Genomic DNA, 23,232 nt, shown 5'->3' with positions numbered 1-23,232 from the left:
GGGGTAAAAAGGAGTAGGCCCCAGCGAGATTTGAACTCGCGACCCCTGGTTTACAAGACCAGTGCTCTAACCCCTGAGCTATGGAGCCCTGGCTCGAGAAGCAGCTCTTTTCCTTCTCCCTTGGATGTATTAGTAAGCATAGTATTCTGAAATGGCAAATGAAGTTTTCATCCTAGCAAAAATCCAAGGCATCCTTCCAAAAACTGGAATCTTTTTGTGTCCTGTCAACGCCTCAAAAAAACCCCACTTTGAGCAGAGCCACTATTAAACTGTCTTCTCCCTTATCTTGATACTCTGTTGAGATATTGCCTTCTGTGCCTCTGGCGCCCAGAAAGGATGCAGACAGAATTCCAGGTATGTAGGCACGCAGGAAAACCACCTGAGAATTAAGAGGCGCATATAGAGGATATCTGATGGACAGGGAGGTTATGGTGTACTTCCTTCCCTTAATATGTTGGTTAAATCCACAGAGGAGGGGAGAAGAGATTTACCACAGTTGGTTTGGGTTTTTGGGGGTGTGGGGGTTGTGGTTTTTTGGAGGGAGAGGGAGGGGGATTATTACTTATGACAAACACCTTATTTTTTAATTTTATTGCAATATAGTCGACTTATAATATTGTGCTAGTATTAGGTGTACAGCAAAGTGAATCAGTTATACATATACATATGCATATTCCTTTTCAGATTCTTTTCCCATACAGGTTATGGAGTATTGAGTAGGTTTCTCTGTGCTATACAGTAGATTCTTGTTACTTATCTATTTTATACATATAACATGTATATGTTGTCCTTTCAGAATCCAGAGCCCCAAACCCTTGCTTGTATACTGGAATTCATGCCTCTCTCTCAAAGGTCCAGGGAAAGGAACAAGCAGCGAAGAGGTGCTGCTGAGGCAGACTTTATCCTTTGTCAAAGATGTATGGATTTACATATATCTTTGGTATGAAAAAATACAATTTTTTAAAAAAGGATTGTGTTTTCACTTTTTGGAAACCTTGTTTATGTAAGCTGGTACACAGGAACTAAAAAGGCATTTTAACTACAAGAAATCTAGTATCTCTTTCTTACTGCAATAGACTAGAACATTGGGAGGGAGTCACTGATGCATGCAACCTCAAGAAGTGAACCACTGTTTAGTAAGGTTTAGATTCTCTGACCACAGGCCTGCTCTTGGACCTACTATTTCTTAATGTTGTCTTTTATCCAAGATCACGAAGTCTGTAAGAAATTTGAAAGCTCATGATCTGTTGTGTCTTTTAATTTTTATGTAAATGTAAAACTTTGTGACATAGACCTTACAAATTTGTAAGGAAGAGAAATTCCCTATTTAAATAGGCAAAGTAAAACCTTTATGGCTAATATTCTAGGTTCAGGGATAAGTCATGAGAGGCATCACAATGTTGTCCTAAGGTGAGATCAACGTGTACAATTGCCCACAGCCAAGAAGGAAATAGGGTCTCCTGCGGCTTGACAAGAGCTGTTCCTCCCAACACTGCCTTGGTGTTCAACTATCAGTCTTTCCACACCAGGCAATATCCTCTAATATACCCCCACCCCACCCAAGAGAACTACAAGACATTAACAGACTCCTCTGCCTATGAGAATCAAGAATCAGGTCACCATACCACATTTACTTACAGAAGGCGTTTTAGTGGAGGAAATCTCCAAGGTGATCAGTATAGAAATCTCTTTGAACATAAAGACAGGCATCATAATTCCTAAGGATATGGCAGGAAAATCAAACCAAAACAAACTTTGAATCACGGGTAATGTGTTATGTTGGTGAGGGTTGACACTGATTACGTGGTGTAGTGGTTAGAAAACAACTAGGGCAGTTACGTAGCCTTGCAGAATCACAGTGTCCTAGTTTTGGAAACTAGGGTACATTATTATCCATCATTATTATTATTGTTATTATTTTTGAAGAGACAGGCCTTAGGCAAAATTGCTAAACAGTCAAAATGGTCTCCCCAACAGCTTTCTCATCCCCTCCTCCTTGCCGTTTCTCCTCCTCTCTTTACTGTTTATTCTCTGGTTGTTGTCTTGGCTCCTCTTACCTTTTTCTTGAATCAGTTTCTTTATCCTCACCCAGCCACAATTCAGCAAGCTCACTTCTATCCCCTATATGGACTGATTCCTCTTCTAGACATAGACTGCTTGCAAAGCATCAACGAGATATTAAAATGTTCAAAGGATAATTCCAAGAAGAGGAGCCAGGGCAACAACCACCAGCCTGATGTTTTTTGCCTCTCCTAGACAGAGCTTGTCTTCAGAGGCAAGGTCCTCACTCCTCTATTATGACAAATAAAACTTTGACCAAGAGACCGCATCTATATTCAACCTGTTTCCTACCCCTGAAGGTTGTCCAGGACCCTAGATCAATTTCTCTCATTTTCTCAGCCACTCACTGCCCATGGCTCACCACTTGGTCTGCCTGTCTGATTCTAGGAAGTTCCAAGCCTTCCCACTAGCTTATTAGACCCAGAGAACAATGCCAAATATGGGCATGTTCCAGTGGGCTCTGGACATCAGAAGCTCTTTGAAACAACTTGACTCTAGTAGAGATCTTAGGAATACTTTTCATTACTTGTTTGTCTGTTTGTATTTCTTCCATTTTCCCTCAACTTTTTGTTTTGCAAAATAAATTCCTAGGATGGAAATAAATGAAGATCAACTAAATGAGAACAAGCAAAGGCTATTTATTCCGAGCTTGCTGTAACAAGGGAGTCAGCTGTCATGACCAGTTTTGGCAGAGACCCAAAGACAGACAGAGTGGAAAAGCTTTAAAGTGGAAAAGGCGGGTAGCTTCCAGTGTGCCCTGATTGGAGGCTGTTGGCCTAAGAAAGCTATAGGTGGGCTAACTAGAAGCCAAGAATCCTATGTAATTGATTAGGTCTGCTTACTTGACTTTCTCTGATTGGTCCTAAGTTGGAAGCAGGGAAAAAGAGTAGGAAAGCTGCTGGTTACTAATCAAGTCCAGGCCATTTGGAACTGATCATTACAGGGGTTATTTTTCGGTTTCCTAGACTGTTTCTAGAGTTCCTAAAAGACTGACTTAAATATAGTGGGCTGTTTTCCCAAGCTAGTAGATAATGAATTGGTTTCCTGAGCTGATTACTGCAGGCTGTGGGCCAGAGTTCCGTTGTTAAATATGGTCTGGCCATTGTCCATTTGTATATTCAATCTTCTACCAGAGAAAAGTTGAAAAAACAGTACAATAATAACTGTATACCCCTTATTTAGAATCACTAATTATTAACACTTGCCACATTCATTACTTGAGTTGTCATGTGTGTGTCTATTAATATATTCTTCTCCTAGGTTTATATTGTATTATTACAAAAGGAGATTTTTCTTTTATTCAAGAAATAAAAATAATAACCTTGTTTGTCTCATATCTCATATCTATGACTCTTCATACCTAAATACTTCAGTAGGCATCTCCTAAAAATAAGAATGAAGAATAAAAGCATAACTTCAGTACCATATCATACCTAAGAATATTTATAATAACTCCAAGTAATCTAACAGTCTATATTTTCAAATTTCCCCAATTGGTTCCTTCCAATTAAAAGAAATTAGATTCAAACAATTTTTCTCATTGTTTATGAAGATTCTAATTCATAGGCTGGAGATTCTGCATTTCTAATAAATTACAAAGAAATGCTGACACTGCTGGTTCTTAGGCCACACTTTGAGCATCAAGACCTTAAAATAAATTTCCTGCTTGTATATACATGTTCATCATCTGAACTATTGATAAGGTATGGAAAACAGGAAATCCAAGGTTAAATTCTCTAGTAATATTGCAGAGCCTAAAATACTAGTATTCCACACTGACGACTGAAGGAATTAGGCATGTACCAGACAAATACATCACATTTTTCTGTATCAGGCATCTTTCCAAAGGGCTTTAGATACTGAATAACTAAGTATTTGGGAAAATTGGCACTCCTCTGGGAAAGCTGAGACTTTTGGCTTTTGGGTCTCTGTGCAATCCAACAGATGATCTACTCCTGCGGGGAACAGACCAAGCAAGGCTCCTCCTCACATTGAAGGATCCAGTGGGTTCAAGGCAGGCAGTGAGTGCTTGAGCATTATCTGGTGATTGAATAGGGGAAGCTGTGCACACTGGTTAGTAAAGGAACTTCGGCCTGGGATGTGAGAATGTGGTACTTTCACCTGATAAGAAAGTGCTTTGAAGTCTGTCAGTTGTGGAGCCTGTGCATGTAGCACCCCAGGATCAAAGGCAGCTCTGCTGTAATGAGCATCTTCTTTCTTGTTAACAGATTCTTTTTGCTGGCTGACATAGCACTAAAAAAGATCAAGGGTCAGGCCACTTCCATCTTATGAGAATCTCCATACTTTTTTTTTAATCCATATTTTTAAAAAGAAGCCCAAACTTTTACAGAAATTGTGGTTTATTTAAATGTGTATGTTTACCAAATTAACATTAACAGACACAGATATGAATGTGAGTGTATAATCTCATTTGAAGAGCTCATCAAAAGCCTCAGTATGAGACTTCCCAAGATCTATCCGCAGACCCTGAGCCTCCTGTATTGTTCAGAACTAGACAAAATATTCAGGAGATATTTTAAATATTTGTTCTCTCTCCTCCTATCTACTTCTTACCTCCTTTCAAGTAATAAAGTGCCCCAGGCCTTTTCTGTCTTGGAAATCGATGCTTCCTCACCTTACACACAAAGTTGGTTGCACATGATTTCTAGGTTTCTCCAGTTTGAGATTAGCCTCCGTATTTCCACTGCCATGGCAGGTGGCAAAGACTCTGTGCACTGCTGAAGGCAATAAGCTCACACTTGATTTTTCCTGAAGAATCTCAAAAAGCGTGAAAACACAAAATGAAGTTTCTTAGAAGTCATACCCTTCAGCCAAAGGAGCTGGAGAAGGGTTCTTGAACCCCTCGATCTCCAGTGATGTTGGAGCATAGAAGGCACGCCTTCGCTCATCTGGCTAGATTCATTGACCTTAGCTACTGGACCACCTCCCTCGGGAACTTCCCTTAGCTTCTGCAGAGAAAGAGAACATAGCTGGAGTCCACGGGTGGACACCCAGCTCCCCCCCCCCCCGCCCCGGGAGCTCAGATCGCCAGTCAGCTGGGACCAGAGGAGGAAAACAGAGGTCGAAAAGGAGCGGGAGGCGCATAGGGTGTGGACTGGGTGACACGAGGTAGGGGTGTTGGAAAACAGAACCCAGAGGGCAGCCGGGCTTGGCTAAGGTGGGGAGCTGATAGGGAGCGGACCCTGTAAGTCTCTTCCTAAGGGCAGCGTGTGGTTTTTGTAGTGACGGAGGTGGGAAGAAGTTAGGTAACTTTAATTAGACCCCTAGGAAAATTTCTGGATCCAAAGACCCAGAAATGACCCATCAGAAGCATCAAAGAAAAATATAGATAACGTATAGCCCAGCGCCAAGTAGAGGTCATTGGCAGGTAAGAGAGATCCCATTTGGGTGCTGGAGATCCCCGGGATCACTTCTGAATCTTTTCCCTCGTTTTCCCTCTACTCCGTTCGAAAGAAACGATATGGAGCCTTGTGGATCCAGGACCCCCAGGGAAACCCGGAACCCAACCCTTACAGGTCTGGGAACGCTCTTGGATGTAAACCTTTCTCTCGGAGTCAAGTTGGTCCCTATATAAGGGAAATGACGGAATGGGGCGGGGCGGGGGTTAGTGGTGGAACTATAGCATTGCGCTTGTGTGTCGGTCTACCCCTGAATGCTACTTTCAAGAAAGCGGTCAGTTAGTCCCAGTCTCTCCGTTCTGACTGAAACTGCAGGGGAACTGTGACCTTTCAATCTGGTGACGGACTTGTCAGGTCTGTGAACGGAAGGGGACTTCCTTCTGGATCTCATCTTCGACCACATTCGCCCTTGGAGTAAGATTCGCAGACACGGACCAACCACCCAACAGCGAGCAGTATCTTAGTCTTCTCTGATCACTGTGAGATGGGTGGTGGTTGTTTCTTTCTTGGTCGAATTGCCTAGGTTAAAGAAAAGGTGGAAGTCTTCCAAGCGTATTCACGCTAATAATCATCGGCCACTTTCCAGCTGATTTCTCCTTTCCCGGAATTTCTGCGATGATTTCTCCTTTCCCGGAATTTTTTTAGAACCCTAGAGATGAATGGAAACACTGAAGGGGGAAGCCCGCTAACCATTAAAAAATAGACTTTCGAGCCTGCTTAACGAAGTGAATAACTTAAGGATGAAATGACGGTAGAAGCGTGTGGTAGTGTGGCCGAGCGGTCTAAGGCGCTGGATTTAGGCTCCAGTCTCTTCGGAGGCGTGGGTTCGAATCCCACCACTGCCAATGCTGCGTTTTAATCTTACCCTGATTCTTAAGTGGTAAAACCGTGGTTAAATTACTGTCGCGGTCAAAACCTTCCCACAGATCTTTGTTCGGTTTGTCACCACATTGTCAGTCTGCAAACCAGATAGCTTCGATTTCTTAATGACATCCAGTGCCCAAACAATCAGCACGCAGGTCACCTTGTATCCAAACTTTATCGTACCTGCAATGGGAAATTTTTTCGGTCCTCACAGAATCGTTCCCATAACATGACTTAGGCACCATCCAGTAGGGAAGGCTGCCTAGAAAGTGTCCCACAGCCCCCATCAGCCCGCTGCCAACACTAGTGTAGGAGCTGCAGCTCTGTAACCACGAAAAAAACCTGCGCAGACCTGATTTTGATGCAGACCCAATTTAGGATTTAATGACATTACTTTCATAATTGAATGTAATGTATGAATGAATGAATGAAGAAAACCACTTCTAACCAGGCTTCAAGCTCTCATTCAGCCAGTATCGCCTCATGGGGGTGAGGTGGGGCAGGAAAACGGTTATGTTGAATTTGACTTTGCCGGGGGGTTTGTGATTCCAAAATACTTCAAAACTGACTCTTGGCTGACTCCGTGTGTCCGGCCTAGTGGGGTGTGCTGTCAAAGTTGGATTAGCCACTCCTCTGCCTCTTCCAAGTAAATTCACTTATCTGGGAGACTGTCTAGATCTCTGAACCACACAAATGCAATACCTGTGCAGAACCCAACTCAGTGTGGGAAAGAGAAGGTGGTACACTAAGGGTCTATTTAGTGGTACCCTATCAGAATAGTGGTACCCACTGCACTTCTCAGCCACTCAGCTCCTGTTACCCCACTTAGTACCCATGGATTTGGCTGTACATATTTCTCAAGGAGGTAAAGAATTTCCCTGCAATGCCTTGAGGAATGGATGAAAGGAAACAAGTAGAGAACTAGGACTCTGTAGGAACCAAATCTGGATTGGTTTTGCTTGTTTGTTTTTAACGACACTTTTTTAAGTCTATCTTCCTTTTTATGTGTTTTCAACTCCTTGTTCAGAAGTCTCTTCTGTGTCCTCCCAAGCCTACTCCCATTTCACTTTGATGACTCCTCTAAACCAGTTCCTTTCCTTTTCCCCCACCTCTCAACAAGAAATATCTTAGGGCCCCTGAGGTCTTCACAAAAAAGGCCATATTTTTCCCAGAAATTGAGAGATCAGGTTTGCTTTGCTCCCAGTGACTTGTGAGGGGGGGAAAAAAAGGAAAAAAAAAATTAAAAAGCCCCTAAAGTCCTTTATTTACATTAGGGGTTACTCTTGTATTGCACATTTTATGGGATTTGACAAGTGTATAATGATATATATCCACCATTAACAAATCATACAGAATAGTCTCACGGCCCTAAAAATCTTCAGTGCCTCACCAATGCATTCCTCCCTCCCCTCTAACCTCTGGTGATCACTGATCTTTTACTGTCTCCATAAAATTTTGCCATTTCCAGAATGTCATATGTCTAGAATAATACAATATGTAGCCTTTTCAGATTGGCTTCTTTCACTTAGTAACATGCATTTAAAGTCCCTCCATATCATTTCATGGCTTGATATCTCATTTCTTCTTGGTGCTGAATAAGATTCCATTGTATGAATGTACCATAGTTTATTTATAAATTTACCTGTGGAAGGACATCTTTACTGCTTTCCAGTTTGGGCAATTACACACACATAAAGCTACTATAAATATTCATGGGCAGGTTTTTGTGTGGACACAAGTTTTCAACTCATTTGAGTGAGTACCTAGGAATATGACTCCTGGATTGCATGGTAAGAATATATTTAGTTTTGTAAGAAACTGCCAAAATGTCTTCCATAGCAGCAGAGGATATTTTTAAATTTCATTTCTTAAAGTTAAATCACTGTTCTTTAAAGAATGAAATTTATATATATGGCATATTTTGGGGGAAAAAAACCATTAAAGTATAAAGAACACAATTTACCCACAAATACTTTTTGCCGTATTTCTTCTTTTTCAAAAATGAATGGTGCATTTCTAGAAGTAGGAAAAGAACACTTGATCAAATACAATGTTTTTCCTTTTTCTTTCTTTTTTCTTTTTTTTTTTTGTCGCCCCTACGGCATGTGGAAATTCCTGGGCCACATCAGCCGCAATACCAAAACCTTAACAGCTAGGCCATCAGGTAACTCCTACAATGTCTTTTGAAAGTTCCTGATTTATAATGCCCAACAGTCCTCTAGAAAGTAGTGACACTACAAGAAAGTCCTGTCACTGTATCCTGATCATTGCTAAATACTAATCCACGCTTTCTAATATGGTGTGAAACCTCTTATTTTAATTAGTATTTCTCTGTTATTATTGAAGAAACATTTCCATATGCATGTTTTGCCTTTTTCATTGCTTTTTCTCTGTATTGTTTGTTTATGTCTTTTTGAAGGGCAGATACTTCTCCAGTATTTCTCTTTAAACCCTGAATTTTCTAGTATAAATTATTCACTGTAAGGAAAATGTGTAGGGTTGGGGTGGGGTTGAGGGATGTTACCCAATATTCAGTCAAGTGCTAGCTGGTCCTAAAGATTGGGAGATAACGTCCAAATTTAAAAGGAGAGCCACTAATTCATACCAGCCCAGTAAGCCGAATCATGTGTATACTGGATGATCACAAAGAGGAAATGTAAAATTAATTTTTATGGTCTGCAAATAGCTATTCTCTTGCTACCTGAAAACAGAATTAAATCTTTCGGACTGCAGCAAAATCGTAGGCACTTCCTTCGAGCCGGAATCGAACCAGCGACCTAAGGATGACAGCAGTTTATTACCACTACAGTCCTCCGCTCTACCAGCTGAGCTATCGAAGGGCTCGACAGACCTAACTTAGTGTCAATATTTGAGCACATAGTAACAGCCAAATTCCGGGAACAACCTGGGACAAAAGGACATGGAGTCTGAGTCCGAGCAAGTGAGGATAGAAACAGAGCAGGAACCATCCGAATCGGGGTGTATCTACGTAGCTTCTGGACTAGGCTGCCTCAGGGTAATCTGCAAACCGGTTGTGCTCAAGAGCGCGGGAAAAACAGGTTGCAAGTGGGGAAAGGAGGAGAACTTCACGCTCCAGTGGCAACCGGGGGGCGGGTCACGGCTGTAAATAGACCGATTTGGTGTCTTTCACAATCTCAGATCTTTGGACTTAGCAGTCGCAAAGACCTGAGTAACCTAGTTTCCAAACTACTTGCTGATACAAATATCTACCTTTTTTTCCTCCAGGTCCATAGTGGCTCCAATCCTGCGATCTTTCATCCCAGATCTCCAGATCTGATTTTCCCTGGGACATCACGCAGTGCTTCCTTTCAAAAACAGGGGACCACCACCCTCTTTGGAAGTGACTCTAACGGAAAGAGCACTTCCCACAGGCCCCAGCGAGATTTGAACTCGCGACCCCTGGTTTACAAGACCAGTGCTCTAACCCCTGAGCTATGGAGCCAAGGCGATAGGTTCTTGTGAACGCCGAATTCCCTAAATTTTAAGAACTGCAGGCAAATACTGTTATCTAAACGATTTAATAAATGCTTAAAAATCAAAAGAAATTTGTTTGAAGGAAATGCTTCTTAATATAAGAGAAATGAACATGTACTTGATTAGGCGCAAACAAGAATATAAGTACCTGGAAGAGCACTGGTAGCACCCACAGTGCATGTTTCTCAGCCTAACAAGTCAGTGAACTCGGGCAAAACCCGGGCCACGAGCGGAAGCCTGGTTTAGAGTGGGGTAGGGTGCTGGCGTCTTAATTAAGAGAAGGATGTGAGACCAAGCATGAAGCCATTGTTTCCAATCTGATTGGATTCGTATAAAAGTAACTGCTCCAGGTTTCGTGGACTGAAATTAAAGTTGGTTTTTGTTTTCTAAAGGGAGATGGCTTTCTCGAAGCCCAGGACGTACCCCCGGACCCTCAAAATTTGGAGTGGTTGGTGGAGAGAGTCAGTGAGAAAGTGAAGGCGTCTGGGAGATCTCCCCCCCTCCCCCCAACCTTTCAAAGGAGTCGGGTTCTGTCAGGGTCAGTCTGGGCCTGAGAGTTCTCCAGGTTTCCTGAATCAGAAATTGGCTAGAGAGGGAGTAAGCTTTCTCTAGGTCCTTTCACACTCTCTGCTAACAACTTGAAGTCTGAGGAGTAGCTGCTTCTCTCTTGGCTTCCGGGCTCTTCTAAATGCTGAACCTGAAGTCCAGAATAAATAGAATGTGGCAGTGCATAGAAAGATTGGGAAAGGAGAGCTTCCCTTCCTTTCTCTCCAGCCTCAGCTGGCTCAGCCTCCTGGGGCAAATATTCAGCCATTCATTCAACTGCTACTTAGAGAGTTTGTCCCCTGAGCCAAGAAGGTGCTAGGTGCACAGCGAACAGTGTGACTAAGGCAGAAAAGCTGGCGCCTAAGAGCTTCGTTCCCCAAGCCGAAGGGGCTGCGAAGGACAGACACCGCCCTCCCTTCGCATTCCACCCACCACCCTCTGGGTGATAGAGAAGCAAGCGAGGGCAGGCTTCTATAGAAGAGGGTATTGGAAATGGGTAACTCTTCTGATGGCTGCCACCTTCTGCGGTCCCTTGAAGGGTGCCTTAAATTTATACTTATAGTACGAAGTTTATTAAATAAAACTAAAAGGAAACAGCAAAACATGTTAAAGTGTGTGAGACAGCCAGGCAATGAGTCTGATTTGATCTCCCCAGGCGTGTAGTATTAGGTTCCTCCGCTGCGGGATCCTGGGGGCAAGATGTGGGGGTTGTGGGAGGGGGTAACCTTTGCCTCTTGAAGAAATCAATGGGGATTTTTAGTTTGTTTTTTTATTAAAATATAGTTGATTTACAATGTTGTGTCAATCAATGGTTTCTTTATTTGTCCTTACCGGTCCTCTGACATCAGGCCACCTGCGAGTGTGGCCTGTAAGTACTCAGACTCTCGTGAAAGTGTCCACCGTCAGACTACCAGCTCACTCTGAGTCCCTTACTGAACATTCCCACCTCTGGGACGCGTGGCTCAGGTCCCTCCGAATTCGCATGTTAATGCTCTTGGAACTTGGAGAAAATTACTGGGCTTAGAAGAGGAATCAAAAACGGTACTCATATTTTATGATGCGACTAACAGAATCAATGAATATTCCTAAAGAGAAAAAAAAAATGCTTATAGGAGCGGCTCGTTGGTCTAGTGGTATGATTCTCGCTTTGGGTGCGAGAGGTCCCGGGTTCAAATCCCGGACGAGCCCCGATTACAGCTTTCCTTTTATCCCCCGCCTCCCCCTCCCCAACCCCCTCTTGCCCCCTGAGAGCCAAACGAAGCGTCGTCCTGCTCCCCAACCCCCTCTTGCCCCCTGAGAGCCAAACGAAGCGTCGTCCTGCTATAACAGGGCCCCTTATCAGCAGTGGCTTGGCTTGCTCTAACAGTTCCCCCTTCTGCACTTGGAGCGGAAAAAAACTAGTGTACTTCTCACTAGGGCATTTCGCACAGAAAGAGTGGTACGTGGAGGTGTGTTGGGGTCTCAGCGCTGAGCAGAACCTCTTCCTGAGGCCCTAGTCCGTCTACCCCAGTGTCGAAAATGTTGTGGTAATTTCTCACGCTAAATAGGGCCTTCGGGAACCGTCGAGTTCTAAGTGCACAGACATCCATTCCGTCCAGGGGAGTGTAATTGAATTATTTTTCACATGCAGTATAGCATAGTGACAATAGTCTTGCCATTTATGGCAAGAACCTTCCAGACTCTTTAGTGATCTTTGGTTGTGTAACTAGAAAATCAGCCGGCTGTAGTGCGAGGTGTCTACCTGTAACCTTGGAGTGTGGTTGATTAAGGTTTGTAGAAGTCGCCCAAACTTATGAACTCCTGGAATGATAGCCCTTCAAACTCGCTTACAGAGAGAATTTTCATCTGACCTGATCATATTGGTCCTTTGCAAGGTTCCTCTTGGAAAAGTTACTTGGCCAGGCAAGAATAGAGTTTTGTGATTGGTGATTGGAGTGAGGGAAGAGAGTAGAATCTGCCAGGACACCCTGACTTCCAGGTGGCTTGTCCCATGAGAAAGGTGATATAGCTAGCCCGGGCTTTGATGTGTTTGCTAAATGACTACTGATGAAGATACACAGTAGGAAGCTGGAAATAAAGTCCTAAGATTCAGGAGAAAGATCCAAACTAAAGAAAGGACTGTTAGGAATGAAAAACACAGGGCAGGGAATTCCTGCTGTGGTGCAACAGAAACAAATCAGACTAGTATGCATGAGGATGCCGGGTTCGCCTTGCTCAGTAGGTTAAGGATCCAGCGTTGCCATTAGCTGAGTCTGTAGGTTGCAGACTCATCTTGGATCTGGCATTGCTGTGCCTGTGGTGTAGGCCAGCAGCAGTAGCTCTGATTCTAGCCTTAGCCTGGGATCTTACATATGCTTTGGGTGCGTACCCCGCCAAAAGGAATAAAAAGAAAATAGATGGCTTAAGGTGCTTTATTGCTAAAATATGGGGGTCATTCCTTCCAGAAATGCTATAAATTGTACATGAATTCCTCTTTTTGGCCAGTGTCTGGGATTGACTTCAGGTTTTTCTGCACCATGAAATTGGGTAGCTTTTAAGGCAATACTTCATCTGCCCTCTGGGAAGCACTTCTAGATCTAGAATTCTTTTTTCCTCTCAAATCACTGATCATTCCTTCCATTCCTTTAGCTCTCACTCTGAAATCTTTCAGGATAGAAAGATGTGTGTGTGTGTGTGTGTGTGTGTGTGTGTGTGTGTCTAATTAGAACCAGATAAAAGCATTACTATTTTCAGTGACCACAGAAGCTTCATGGTCATCTCTTTGCATGCTAATAATTAGTTTGCAAGTTTTGCAGCACTGTTTTGAAGTCGATGTGTTGTTCATACTTTGAAATTTGTTTTCTTTTTCATTGTCTCTATGTATACAAACACACTCCAAGGTGGAATTAATTCCTGTTTAATGAATGAAAGACTCTGAAAACTTCTCTAACAAAAAACCACTAGAAAGGGTAAATCAATTTTCAAGTGACCCCCAATGTTGTTTTATAAACACCTTTATCATTTCCACTTATTATAGGTCTCTCAGTCTTCTCCTCTAAAATCAAAGCTACTTGAGGTTAGAAACCATTTCTTGTTCATCTTAGCATATACTAGTGTATCCCAGTATCCAGCAAAGAGGCTAAACAGACCTTTGTTGAATGATTAAATAAATAAATAAATAAATAAATAAATATTGTCCAAGATTTCAAGAGCACTACAAATAGGAATGCCAATTCCTTTCACATATTAAGTGAGATAGATAAAATGTAACACAAAGTATGGTACAGCAATAGTTTGCATTCTTAATTTTTTGATATCAAACGTCCTCATTCCAATCCCAATTATTTATTTATTTATTATTTACATTTTAGGGCCACATCTGTGGCATATGGAAGTTCCCAGGCTAGGGGTCGAATCCAAGCTACAGCTGGTGACCTGTGCCAGGGCCACAGCAATGCAGGATTTGAGCTACATCTCAACCTACACCACCGCTCACGGCAACATCAGATCCTTAAGCCATTGAGCATGGCCAGGGATCAACCCCATATCCTCATGGTTACTAGTCAGGTTTGTTACCACTGAGCCACAACAAGAACTCCACCAATCCCAATTTTACTAAAAACCAGAGATGAATAAAGATGATAGATATGAAAATGTAAAAAAGATGGACAAATGAAAGAAACATAATCCAATGGCAAAAAGAGTGGCTATGTCTTTAATTCAATTTATAATGTAGTGTAAATTGGAAACCATATTAATTGCTATTATTCACAAAATTTTCTTTTGATCTGCTTTTCTAAAGATACCTGAAATTGCCATGAAGTGAATAAGTCCCTTATTAAATTTGCTTTTCCTCTTTTCCACCTGACAGTAAATGCATTTCTTCACAGAGTATATGCAAAAGTATCCAGCTAATCTATTTTGCTTTTATTTATTTTCATAATTATAAGGAAATTTTTCTTAAAGTTTCTGATTTTCCTAAACCACTTGAAGGCTCAAATGAGAATTTTAATCAGTTTATAACTTTTGGTAAAGATCATATATGGATCACTTTAGGAATTGAATTAAAGCTATGTATCCTCTTCCCAGACAAGTGCATACAGGCTCAAATATATAAACTTTGATGTAGTTATAAAATATGCATATAACTGTGCATAATAATGTGGCTTGTACATTTTTCTAAAGCTCATCCTTAGACTTCTTGGTGACCACAGACCCTTAGGTTTAAGATCATACAGGTTGGAAGTTCTTATGATGAAATGATAGTATTATGATAATCAATAATAATGTGGATTTTTTTTTTTTTTTGTCTTTTTGCTATTTCTTGGGCCGCTCCCGCGGCATATGGAGGTTCCCAGGCTAGGGATCTAATCGGAGCTGCAGCCACCGGCCTACGCCAGAGCCACAGCAACGCTGGATCCGAGCCGTGTCTGCAACCTACACCACAGCTCACGGCAACGCCGTATCGTTAACCCACTGAGCAAGGGCAGGGACTGAACCTGCAACCTCATGGTTCCTAGTCGGGTTCGTTAACCACTGCGCCACGACGGGAACTCCCAATAATGTGGATTTATGTATGAGATATAATCAAGCAGTTTTTGCCTGGAAGAGAGGAAGGATGGACTTGATGACTTTGGAGATCTTTAGTAGCTCCAGAATTCAGTCATATGGTGATATCCATGATGATGGCAGGAATGAGAGTGACAATGGAGAAGACTTGGACCTAAGATATTCCTTAAGTGACACTTTCACTTCACTGTTTTCTTACTGAAACACTTAGCAACTAAAAGATCCCCCCAAAAGCGTACTATTGCCTTCCTAAACATGTCCTTCAAAGCTTCCTTGACTCGCTCATTGCGTAAAGCATAGATGAATGGGTTCAGCAGTGGTGTCACAAACGTTGTTACCACAGTCACTGCCCAGTTAGTATCCACAGAACCACTCTGTGATGGCCTCACGTAGAGAAAAATGGCACTTCCATAGAAGAGGGTCACCACCATCAAGTGAGAGGTACAGGTAGAGAAGGCCTTCTGACGGCCTGAAGCAGAGGGGATACGCAGGACAGCCAGGACTATGTGGCCGTAGGACACAGCAGTGATCAACAGTGAGGATATGATGACAAGAGAAGCCAGCACAAAGTCAGTTTCCTCCAGCTTCCTGGTGTTGGTGCATGCCAGGCGGAGCAGTGGGCCACTGTCACAGAAAAAGTGCTGTACCACAGCATCCTGTTCACAGAAAGGAAGCAGGGCCACAGCCACTGTGGGGCCAAGTACAGGGAAGAGTCCCCCCATCCAGCAGGCCAAGGCCACCCGACAGCACACAGCACCATTCATGAGCAAGGGGTAGTGCAGAGGATGACAGACGGCCAGATAGCGATCCACAGACATGACAGCCAACAGCAGGAACTCAGAGGCCCCAAGAAAGAAGTAGAGATAGAACTGAGTAATGCATCCAGTAAAGGAAATAGTGTGTTGCCTCAAGAGGAAATTGCTCAGCATCTTGGGAATAATGACAGAAGTGAGCAAGATCTCTAGGCAGGACAAGTTACCCAGAAAGAAGTACATGGGGGTCTGCAGGTGAATATCAGCACCTACCACCCCGATAATCAACACATTGCCTGTTAGGGTCAGCAGATAGACAAGAAGGAAGACAGAAAACAGTTCTGCTTTGGTGCTGTTGAGATCTGGGAAGCCCGCCAGGATGAACTCTGTCACACCATTGCTCTGGTTTCCACCAGGAGCCATTATCTTTCCCACCTGGGCAACAACACCAATGTGGTCCTGGTAAGCACAGGTTCTGCAGACAATCCTGAAATTTAGTTTATCATGATAAGGCGCACATGTCTCCACATTCTCCAGTCATTTCCTCCAGATCACCAGGATCTTCAGATCCTGTTAAGATTTGAAAGACCTGAGATCTAATTGATTTTTAGAGCTGGGGAAGATTCTTCTATCAAGGGTAGCTAAAAGTTAGCTGTGAAATACCAGGAGTTTCCATCTTTTTTTTTTGTTGTTGTTAGAAAGAGATTTTTATTTTTTCCATTATAATTGGCTTATAGTGTTCCATCAATTTTCTACTGTACAGTAAAGTGACCCAGTCACACACACACACACACACACACACACACATATATATATATATATATATATACTTTCTTTTTCTCACACTATCCTCCATCATGTTCCATCACAAGTGATTAGATATAGTTTCCTGTGCTGTACAGCAGGATCTTATTGCTTATCCATTCCAAATGCAATAGTTTGCATTTGTTAACCTCAAGCCAAGGACTTCCATCTTTACATCTAGTATTTTCACATCCTAAATGGTGATACCTCATAATTACAAGAATAATATTGTTGAGTTGGATTTAAAATATCAGAAAAATGATGTTGAGAAGAATGTGATTCCCATTCAGCCATGATCAGACTTGAGACAGACTGTCCAGCTTCAAATTCCAGCTTTTACTAGCTGAGTAGCCTTGGAAAAGTTACTTAACCTCTCTGTGCTCCTCAATTGTAAAATACTAAAGAGCAAATGAAATACAATAATGCAATGAGTGGCCAGCACTTAGCTAACAAATGATATAGTAGAGAAAGCTCTGGCCACTTCCCTTGGAAGACTATCAGTTAATCCAGTCTTAGAGTTCCTGTCATGGCGCAGTAGAAATGAATCCGACTAGGAACCATGACATTGAGGGTTCCATCTCTGGCCTTGTTCAGTGGGTTAAGGATCTGGCCTTGCTGTGAGCTGTGGTATAGGCTGCAGATGCGGCTCAGATCTGGTGTTGCTGTGGCTGTGGCGTAGGCCGGCAGCTACAGCTCTGATTGGACCTCTAGCCTGGAACCTCCACATGCCATGGGTGCGGCCCTAAAAAGACAGAAAAAAAAGATGACAACAAAAAAAATCCAGTCTTGTTTTTCCTTCATCGGCTAGGCTTGTAGAATAAGTCTTTGGAATCTAGGTCATTTGTACATCTATTATATGAAATCTCTCTTTTCAAGGAGAATTTCCCCTGCAACCCCAGAATCTAACTGAACTCAGCTTGTCACAAAGTGCTTGCTTATCGAAAAAGTTATGTTATATTTAAAAGGGAGAATAGGATAAACCACATTGATTTTATCAGTCAGTTATCCACATCTATTTATTTAGTGTCAACTTCAAGCTAAGTATTCTGGGGAATATTAAGATGTGTTTCTCAAGCTTTTTCAATCTTTGATACTAGGCCAAGGCCCTTTCACAAACTTGGGCTCTATCAAATGACATGTCAGAGAGAGAATTATGAATTCCTGGTCATTACTAATGAAATCAGAAATGAAGTCCTTACCACTTGATTCATCATTTCAATTCTGAAGACTATCACCAGTTATAAGGAGAAAACTGATCCCCTTTAGCCATGCAAAGCATGAGAAATGACCTTAAGTCATGGGTTCTCTGTCAACCCTACTGTTCTCTAGCACACCCAGCAGTTTTTGTTCACAGCAAAGTTTAAAATCTTTACTTACAATTTCTCACCTGTAGATCCCACCTGAGTAGGAAAACTTTTGTACTTTTTGTTTAGGATAAAGCAATTAGGAGTTCCCATCGTGATACAGTGGTTAACGAATCCGACTAGGAACCATGAGGTTGCGGGTTCGATCCCTGGCCTTGCGTAGTGGGTTAAGGATCCAGTGTTGCCGTGAGCTGTGGTGTAGGTCTAGGTCGAAGACTCCGGCTCAGATCCCCCGTTGCTGTGGCTCTGGCGTAGGCCAGCGGCTATAGCTCTGATTAGACCCCTAGCCTGGGAACCTCCATATGCTGCAGGAAGTGGCCCTAGAAAAGGCAAAAAGACAAAAAAAAAAAAAAAAAAAAAAAAAGGATAAAGCAATTATGTGGTCTTTCCTCCTAGGAATTCCATTCAGTCTCATCTCCCTTCAGCTTCTAAAGGAATTGCCTTACTATCAGCTAAAATCATTAAGCTGTTGATTATGTATCAGGTCCTATATTTGTTGATTTGGAGATAAAGGAGACATTGTCACTACTCTCATGTAGCTCACTGCCTAATGAGAATGACAGAAAAGTTAACATGTGTCACAGGTGGAAAGTCACAGGTGAGCATAGGGTAACAAGGAGGCACCTAGAAAGGGAACCAAACTGAGACTTAGAGAGACAGGATGTATTCTGGGAAAAGGTGATGCCTAAAATCAATGCTAAAAAATAAGCATGGATTTGATGGGAGAGGAGAGCAGGGTTTCAGTGGAAAAGAGCAGCATGTGAACATAGCACATGTGGGCAGAAGCACAGAAAATAAGAGATAGAGTGGAATGAGATCAGACTGGTCACTTCAAAGAAGACTCTTTCTGGCTCCCTGTTTCTCTCTGACAATCCTTCCATTGAGCTGAGCCTAACTATATCTAAAGTGAGAGGAAGATGAGTCTTAAGCCAAAATATAGAAGGAATTATTCCTACCTACCCTGAATATGCTTGATGTCTCCTTGAGGGTAGGGATCGCCCCACAAGACTTCTCTTTCCTTTCTTATGCCTGAAATGCCCTACTCCATCCTGGAGTCCTCCTCATACCTTGTATTGTGAGGCTGACAATAGCCTGGCACTCTTGCAGTTCCTGAAGACAGGAAAAAAGCACTTGGGAAAACAGGCAGCAGTTGGATAATCAGCCTCTTCTCTTGCGTTTTCCTCCCGGGTTTAATTCTCCAGAAGCTGTTCTTCCGCCTTGTAAACAAAGGGACTTTCTGATCTTAAGGAGGCTGCATCACATAGCCCCTTCTTCTGGCCATGGGCAGTAAAACCCTCAGAGCTCACCCTACCCTCCCTGTAGAAAGATTCTCTTTTGCAATCTGATCACTAGTTTTGGGCTAAAACAAGCTCATGTCAAGTGAAGAACAATGATCTCACAATGCTCCAAGGTACGTCACTAAAAGAACCACACAGGACTGGAAGGCAAAGAGTGGGTTTGGAGGGGTTTAGCCATTCCTCTATCTGTAACAAGACTCAATGCACTTACCTATAATTCCTTCTGTCTTGAATGGTTGGAAAATGTTCTCTTTAAAGCCAGGTCTTCATTTTGTTGGTGAGTTTTATGAACACAAAAATTGTCAGTTTTCCTGTTTTAGACCCCATCCTCTCTAGTTTCTGGCAGTAGCCTGAGTGCAGGGAAGGAAAAGGCTGAAAAAGTCATAGGTTCCTATCCAATCTCTCCATTAACAGGTAGGATTCTTCATGCAAAACTTCAGTTTCCAATGAAGATGCCTCAAATGAGAATTTACTGAACCAGACATCAAGACCCCAGCTAGCAGCAGTGTCTGCTGGAGAAGAGACCCAAGTGGTGAGGAGTTAAAACCCTAAGAAAGAGAGAAAATAATTCCTCAAAGACTCAGGAGATTTGCAGTTCAACAGAAATTTCCCAGACTCCATGCCTGATAAGTCTGAAAAGGAGGGTGACTCTTCATTCAACAAGGCATCAGTGGGAACGCTTCTGCCTTCATCTATCACCCATCCCAACTGGCAGCTGCAAAGTACTGGGCAGCATGGTGGGAAGGAGAGGAAGGATGGAGTTTGACCAGCTGCAGAAAGCCATAGCCACTGCCCCCCTTTCTCTTGCATGGCACTCGGGGGAAATGTTTATATCCTGAGTAACACAGACATCCTGTCTTCTCCCTGAAGGCTTGAGATATTGGGACTCCCTCCCCTGGCTTCTGGGTTGGGAAGTGATAGTATCCCCAAGGGTGGGATAAGACAGGAGAAGTTTGCCTGTGACATCTCTAGCTTTCCTGAATGTTTTAAGGTTTTTAATCCACAGTTGGTTAAATCCCCAGATGCTGAACCCATGGATACAAATGGTTGATTCTACAAAGGTGCCCCTGAGACTCAGTTTGGCCGAATTCCATCCTTCTGGACATTTCCAGAAGAGAAAAGAAAATACCTAACCAGAAGCATGAATGAGGCATGAGAAGTGTCATCCCTTCAGATTCTGAGGAAGGAGTGGGAGCAGAAACAGGTAGAACTAGCTGAGCTAAGCTGAATTGAACTACACTAGAAATGGATGCTCTTGTTTGTTGAACTTCAGGGAGGAGTGGTCTCATTGAAGAGAGACCCATGGAGTCTGAGCACTCGCTAGTAAAGCACACTTAAACCATAAAAATGTTTTAAATTTAATTGAACTATAAGGTTTAAGGCTACAACAGAAAGAAAAGAAATCAAAGTTAGGCAATTTTTAAAAATTGCGGAGTTCCCGTCGTGGCGCAGTGGTTAACGAACCCGACTAGGAACCATGAGGTTTCGGGTTCGGTCCCTGCCCTTGCTCAGTGGGTTAACGATCCGGCGTTGCCGTAAGCTGTGGTGTAGGTTGCAGCGGCGGTTCAGATGCAGCGTTGCTGTGGCTCTGGCATAGGCCGGTGGCTACAGCTCCGATTCGACCCCTAGCCTGGGAACCTCCATATGCCGCAGGAGCGGCCCAAGAAATAGCAAAAAAAGACAAAAACAAAACAAACAAACAAAAAAAATTGCATCGCTATTTGTCCAACTGACAATGGTGTTTGTATTCAGCTTACAATACTTTAGCTGACTTGATCATAGAAATATCCTAATTTTTTGCATAAAATAGAGCATATTACAAGGAAATATTTATTTTTAAATATAAATTATACTCACATGATTCAAAAATAAAAAGGTAATAGTGTGTAGATTTTAAAGGTCCTAGCCCCCTCCCCATTTACCCTATATCCCTTCCCTGATTAACCCCTTTCATTATTTTATTGCTCATCCTTCCAGTGTTGTTTTGTGTATATATAAGCAAATGTCAAGATGGGTAGTTATTTACCTGGGACTTTCTTATGCTGTTCTGCACCCTATTTCTTGGTTTTAAGATACCCTGGAAAACTTTCCAAGCCACTACATGGAGAACAGAAGGAAAATATTTAAACTGAGGAGACAAATCTATTCAATGGTTGGGCTGCAACATTTGAATTACAGCTCTACTTTAATTACCACTTGATATCATTTTTTTTTTTTTTTTTTTTTTTGGCCTTTTCTAGGGCCGCTCCTGCGGCCATATGGAGGTTCCCAGGCTAGGGGTTGAATTGGAGCTGTAGCCACCGGCCTACGCCAGAGCCACAGCAACGCTGGATCCGAGCCGCATCTGCAACCTACACCACAGCTCACGGCAACGCCGGATCGTTAACCCACTGAGCAAGGGCAGGGACCGAACCCAAAACCTCATGGTTCCTAGTCGGGTTCGTTAATCACTGTGCCACGACGGGAACTCTTTCTTTCTTTTTTTTTTTTTTTGTCTGCCACTTGATATCATTTTGACTTCAGTTTTCCTTGTCGGTAAAAATCCTATTGTGGTAGAAATTGTATTAAAAATTCAATTATCACTTTGTAAGGAAAAATAAATTGTAGCAAAATGATATGATATCTAGTATTTACTTTAAAATTAAATGAAATTAAAAGAGTAGAGGAATAGGTAACATTAGCTTGGCCTTGAATTGTTAATTCATGGAACTATGAGTTGGTTACACTGTTGTTCATTATACCATTCTCTCCATTTTTAGTATGTTTGAGATTTTTCATAGTGAAATAACCTCTGAAATACACAGCGAAGTCAGATACGAATTTAAAGAAAACTCAAAGTTCTTAGAAATTCAAGATGTCTGCAGTTAAAAATTAATGAATGTCAGAAATATTCTCCTAAAGATGGGAACTCGATTTCCACAAAATTAGCCCACCAACCACTGGGGAATGTCAAATACCATGTGGGCTCCTCAGAGCCAGGAAATATTAAGACTATAATGAGCAACAAACTCTAAGAGGAATTCAAACCTTTCAGCAACAAACCACTTTCTGATTTAAAAGTAGTGGAGACAATATGGAAACACATCTATACACACAGAATCACAGTTCAGAATGGGGAGATGGGTTTAAAATAATATGTTGAGTGCAGGAGCCTATCTTTCCTTTTTTTTTTTTTTTTTCTGTCTTTTTGCCTTTTCTTGAGCCACTCCTTGGGCACATGGAGGTTCCCAGGCTAGGGGTCTAATCAGAGCTGTAGCCACTGGCCTACACCAGAGCCACAGCAACTCGGGATCTGAGCCATGTCCGCAGCCTACACCACAGCTCCTGGCAACGCCAGATCCTCAACCCACTGAGCAAGGCCAGGGATCGAACCTGCAACCTCATGGTTCCTAGTTGGATTCGTCAACCACTGCACCACGACGGGAACTCCCAGAGCGCTATCTTTTTCATTATGACAAATACCTTAAAATGTAGATACATTTTCTCTTCTTTTTCTTCCCTTTTCATTTTTTAAGAGGGTGAGGACAGAGTGTCGTTACCAAATTTTGTACAAAAGGAAATTCCAGGAGAATAAAGCAGAAGATAGAATTGAATTTAAAAGAACAGGGAACTATAATGCAAATCTAAAACACATACAGGAGATGTTTATTCCATAGTACTTAATTCATACATGTTAACTCATACCCACATATCACTTGGCCTTGAGTATAATCTCAGTGTGAAAAAGAAGGATATAACATGATAAGTGACCTTCGGGGAAACAGGTACTTCAGGACTGGAAATGGGTACTTCAAGATTGGCTAGAGACAATCTCCTAAAATAGAACTAATAGATAAAATATATGAGAGAAATGTAAAGTGACATCAAGGTAGACAAATATCTATAAAACAGAATAGAGGGTATAGAAACAAACCCACATATATATTGATTTTCAATAAGGAGAAAAGAAAGTTAAGCGGAAAAAGTATAGTCTTTTCAGCAAATATTGCAGAAACATTTGGATATTCATATGATAAAATGGACTTTAATCTGCACCTTAGATCATATATAAAAATCAAATGAATCATAGACTTAAATGTAA

General features: G+C 42.2%; 1 protein-coding gene, 1 long non-coding RNA gene and 5 other non-coding genes across 7 annotated transcripts; 3 read left to right on the top strand and 4 right to left on the bottom strand.

Annotated features, from left to right (window-relative positions):
* Positions 1-15: 15 nt before the first annotated feature.
* Positions 16-88, bottom strand: TRNAT-UGU (transfer RNA threonine (anticodon UGU)). The gene has a single exon. It is a non-coding gene; the product is annotated as a tRNA-Thr (tRNA).
* Positions 89-6,243: 6,155 nt separating this feature from the next.
* TRNAL-UAG (transfer RNA leucine (anticodon UAG)) lies at positions 6,244-6,325 on the top strand. The gene has a single exon. It is a non-coding gene; the product is annotated as a tRNA-Leu (tRNA).
* A 2,768-nt stretch (positions 6,326-9,093) lies between these two features.
* Positions 9,094-9,184, bottom strand: TRNAY-GUA (transfer RNA tyrosine (anticodon GUA)). The gene is given in 2 exon segments: positions 9,094-9,129; positions 9,148-9,184. It is a non-coding gene; the product is annotated as a tRNA-Tyr (tRNA).
* A 54-nt stretch (positions 9,185-9,238) lies between these two features.
* LOC106508319 (uncharacterized) lies at positions 9,239-9,910 on the top strand. The gene is made up of 2 exons (XR_001305097.3): positions 9,239-9,360; positions 9,591-9,910. It is a non-coding gene; the product is annotated as an uncharacterized LOC106508319 (long non-coding RNA).
* Positions 9,735-9,807, bottom strand: TRNAT-UGU (transfer RNA threonine (anticodon UGU)). The gene has a single exon. It is a non-coding gene; the product is annotated as a tRNA-Thr (tRNA).
* A 1,591-nt stretch (positions 9,911-11,501) lies between the features above and the next one.
* TRNAP-UGG (transfer RNA proline (anticodon UGG)) lies at positions 11,502-11,573 on the top strand. The gene has a single exon. It is a non-coding gene; the product is annotated as a tRNA-Pro (tRNA).
* Positions 11,574-15,112: 3,539 nt separating this feature from the next.
* Positions 15,113-16,114, bottom strand: OR6S1 (olfactory receptor family 6 subfamily S member 1). Its single transcript, XM_001929203.2, has one exon. The coding sequence runs from the start codon at positions 16,106-16,108 to the stop codon at positions 15,113-15,115; it is 996 nt and encodes a 331-aa protein (XP_001929238.1). The 5' UTR covers positions 16,109-16,114.
* Positions 16,115-23,232: the final 7,118 nt, after the last annotated feature.

Source organism: Sus scrofa, chromosome 7 (genome assembly GCF_054392235.1).
Source record: "Sus scrofa isolate SSC_HxYL_T2T_F1_AM1 chromosome 7, Sscrofa_HxYL_maternal_Yorkshire_Landrace_v2.0, whole genome shotgun sequence".
Taxonomy (NCBI): Eukaryota; Metazoa; Chordata; class Mammalia; order Artiodactyla; family Suidae; genus Sus; species Sus scrofa.
Note: the sequence above shows the minus strand (reverse complement) of the source record. Positions and strands in the feature narration are given on the sequence as shown.

Coding starts and splice junctions, on each gene's coding strand:
- OR6S1 (XM_001929203.2), bottom strand. CDS start 16,108: ATGGCTCCTGGTGGAAACCAGAGCAATGGTGTGACAGAGTTCATCCTG.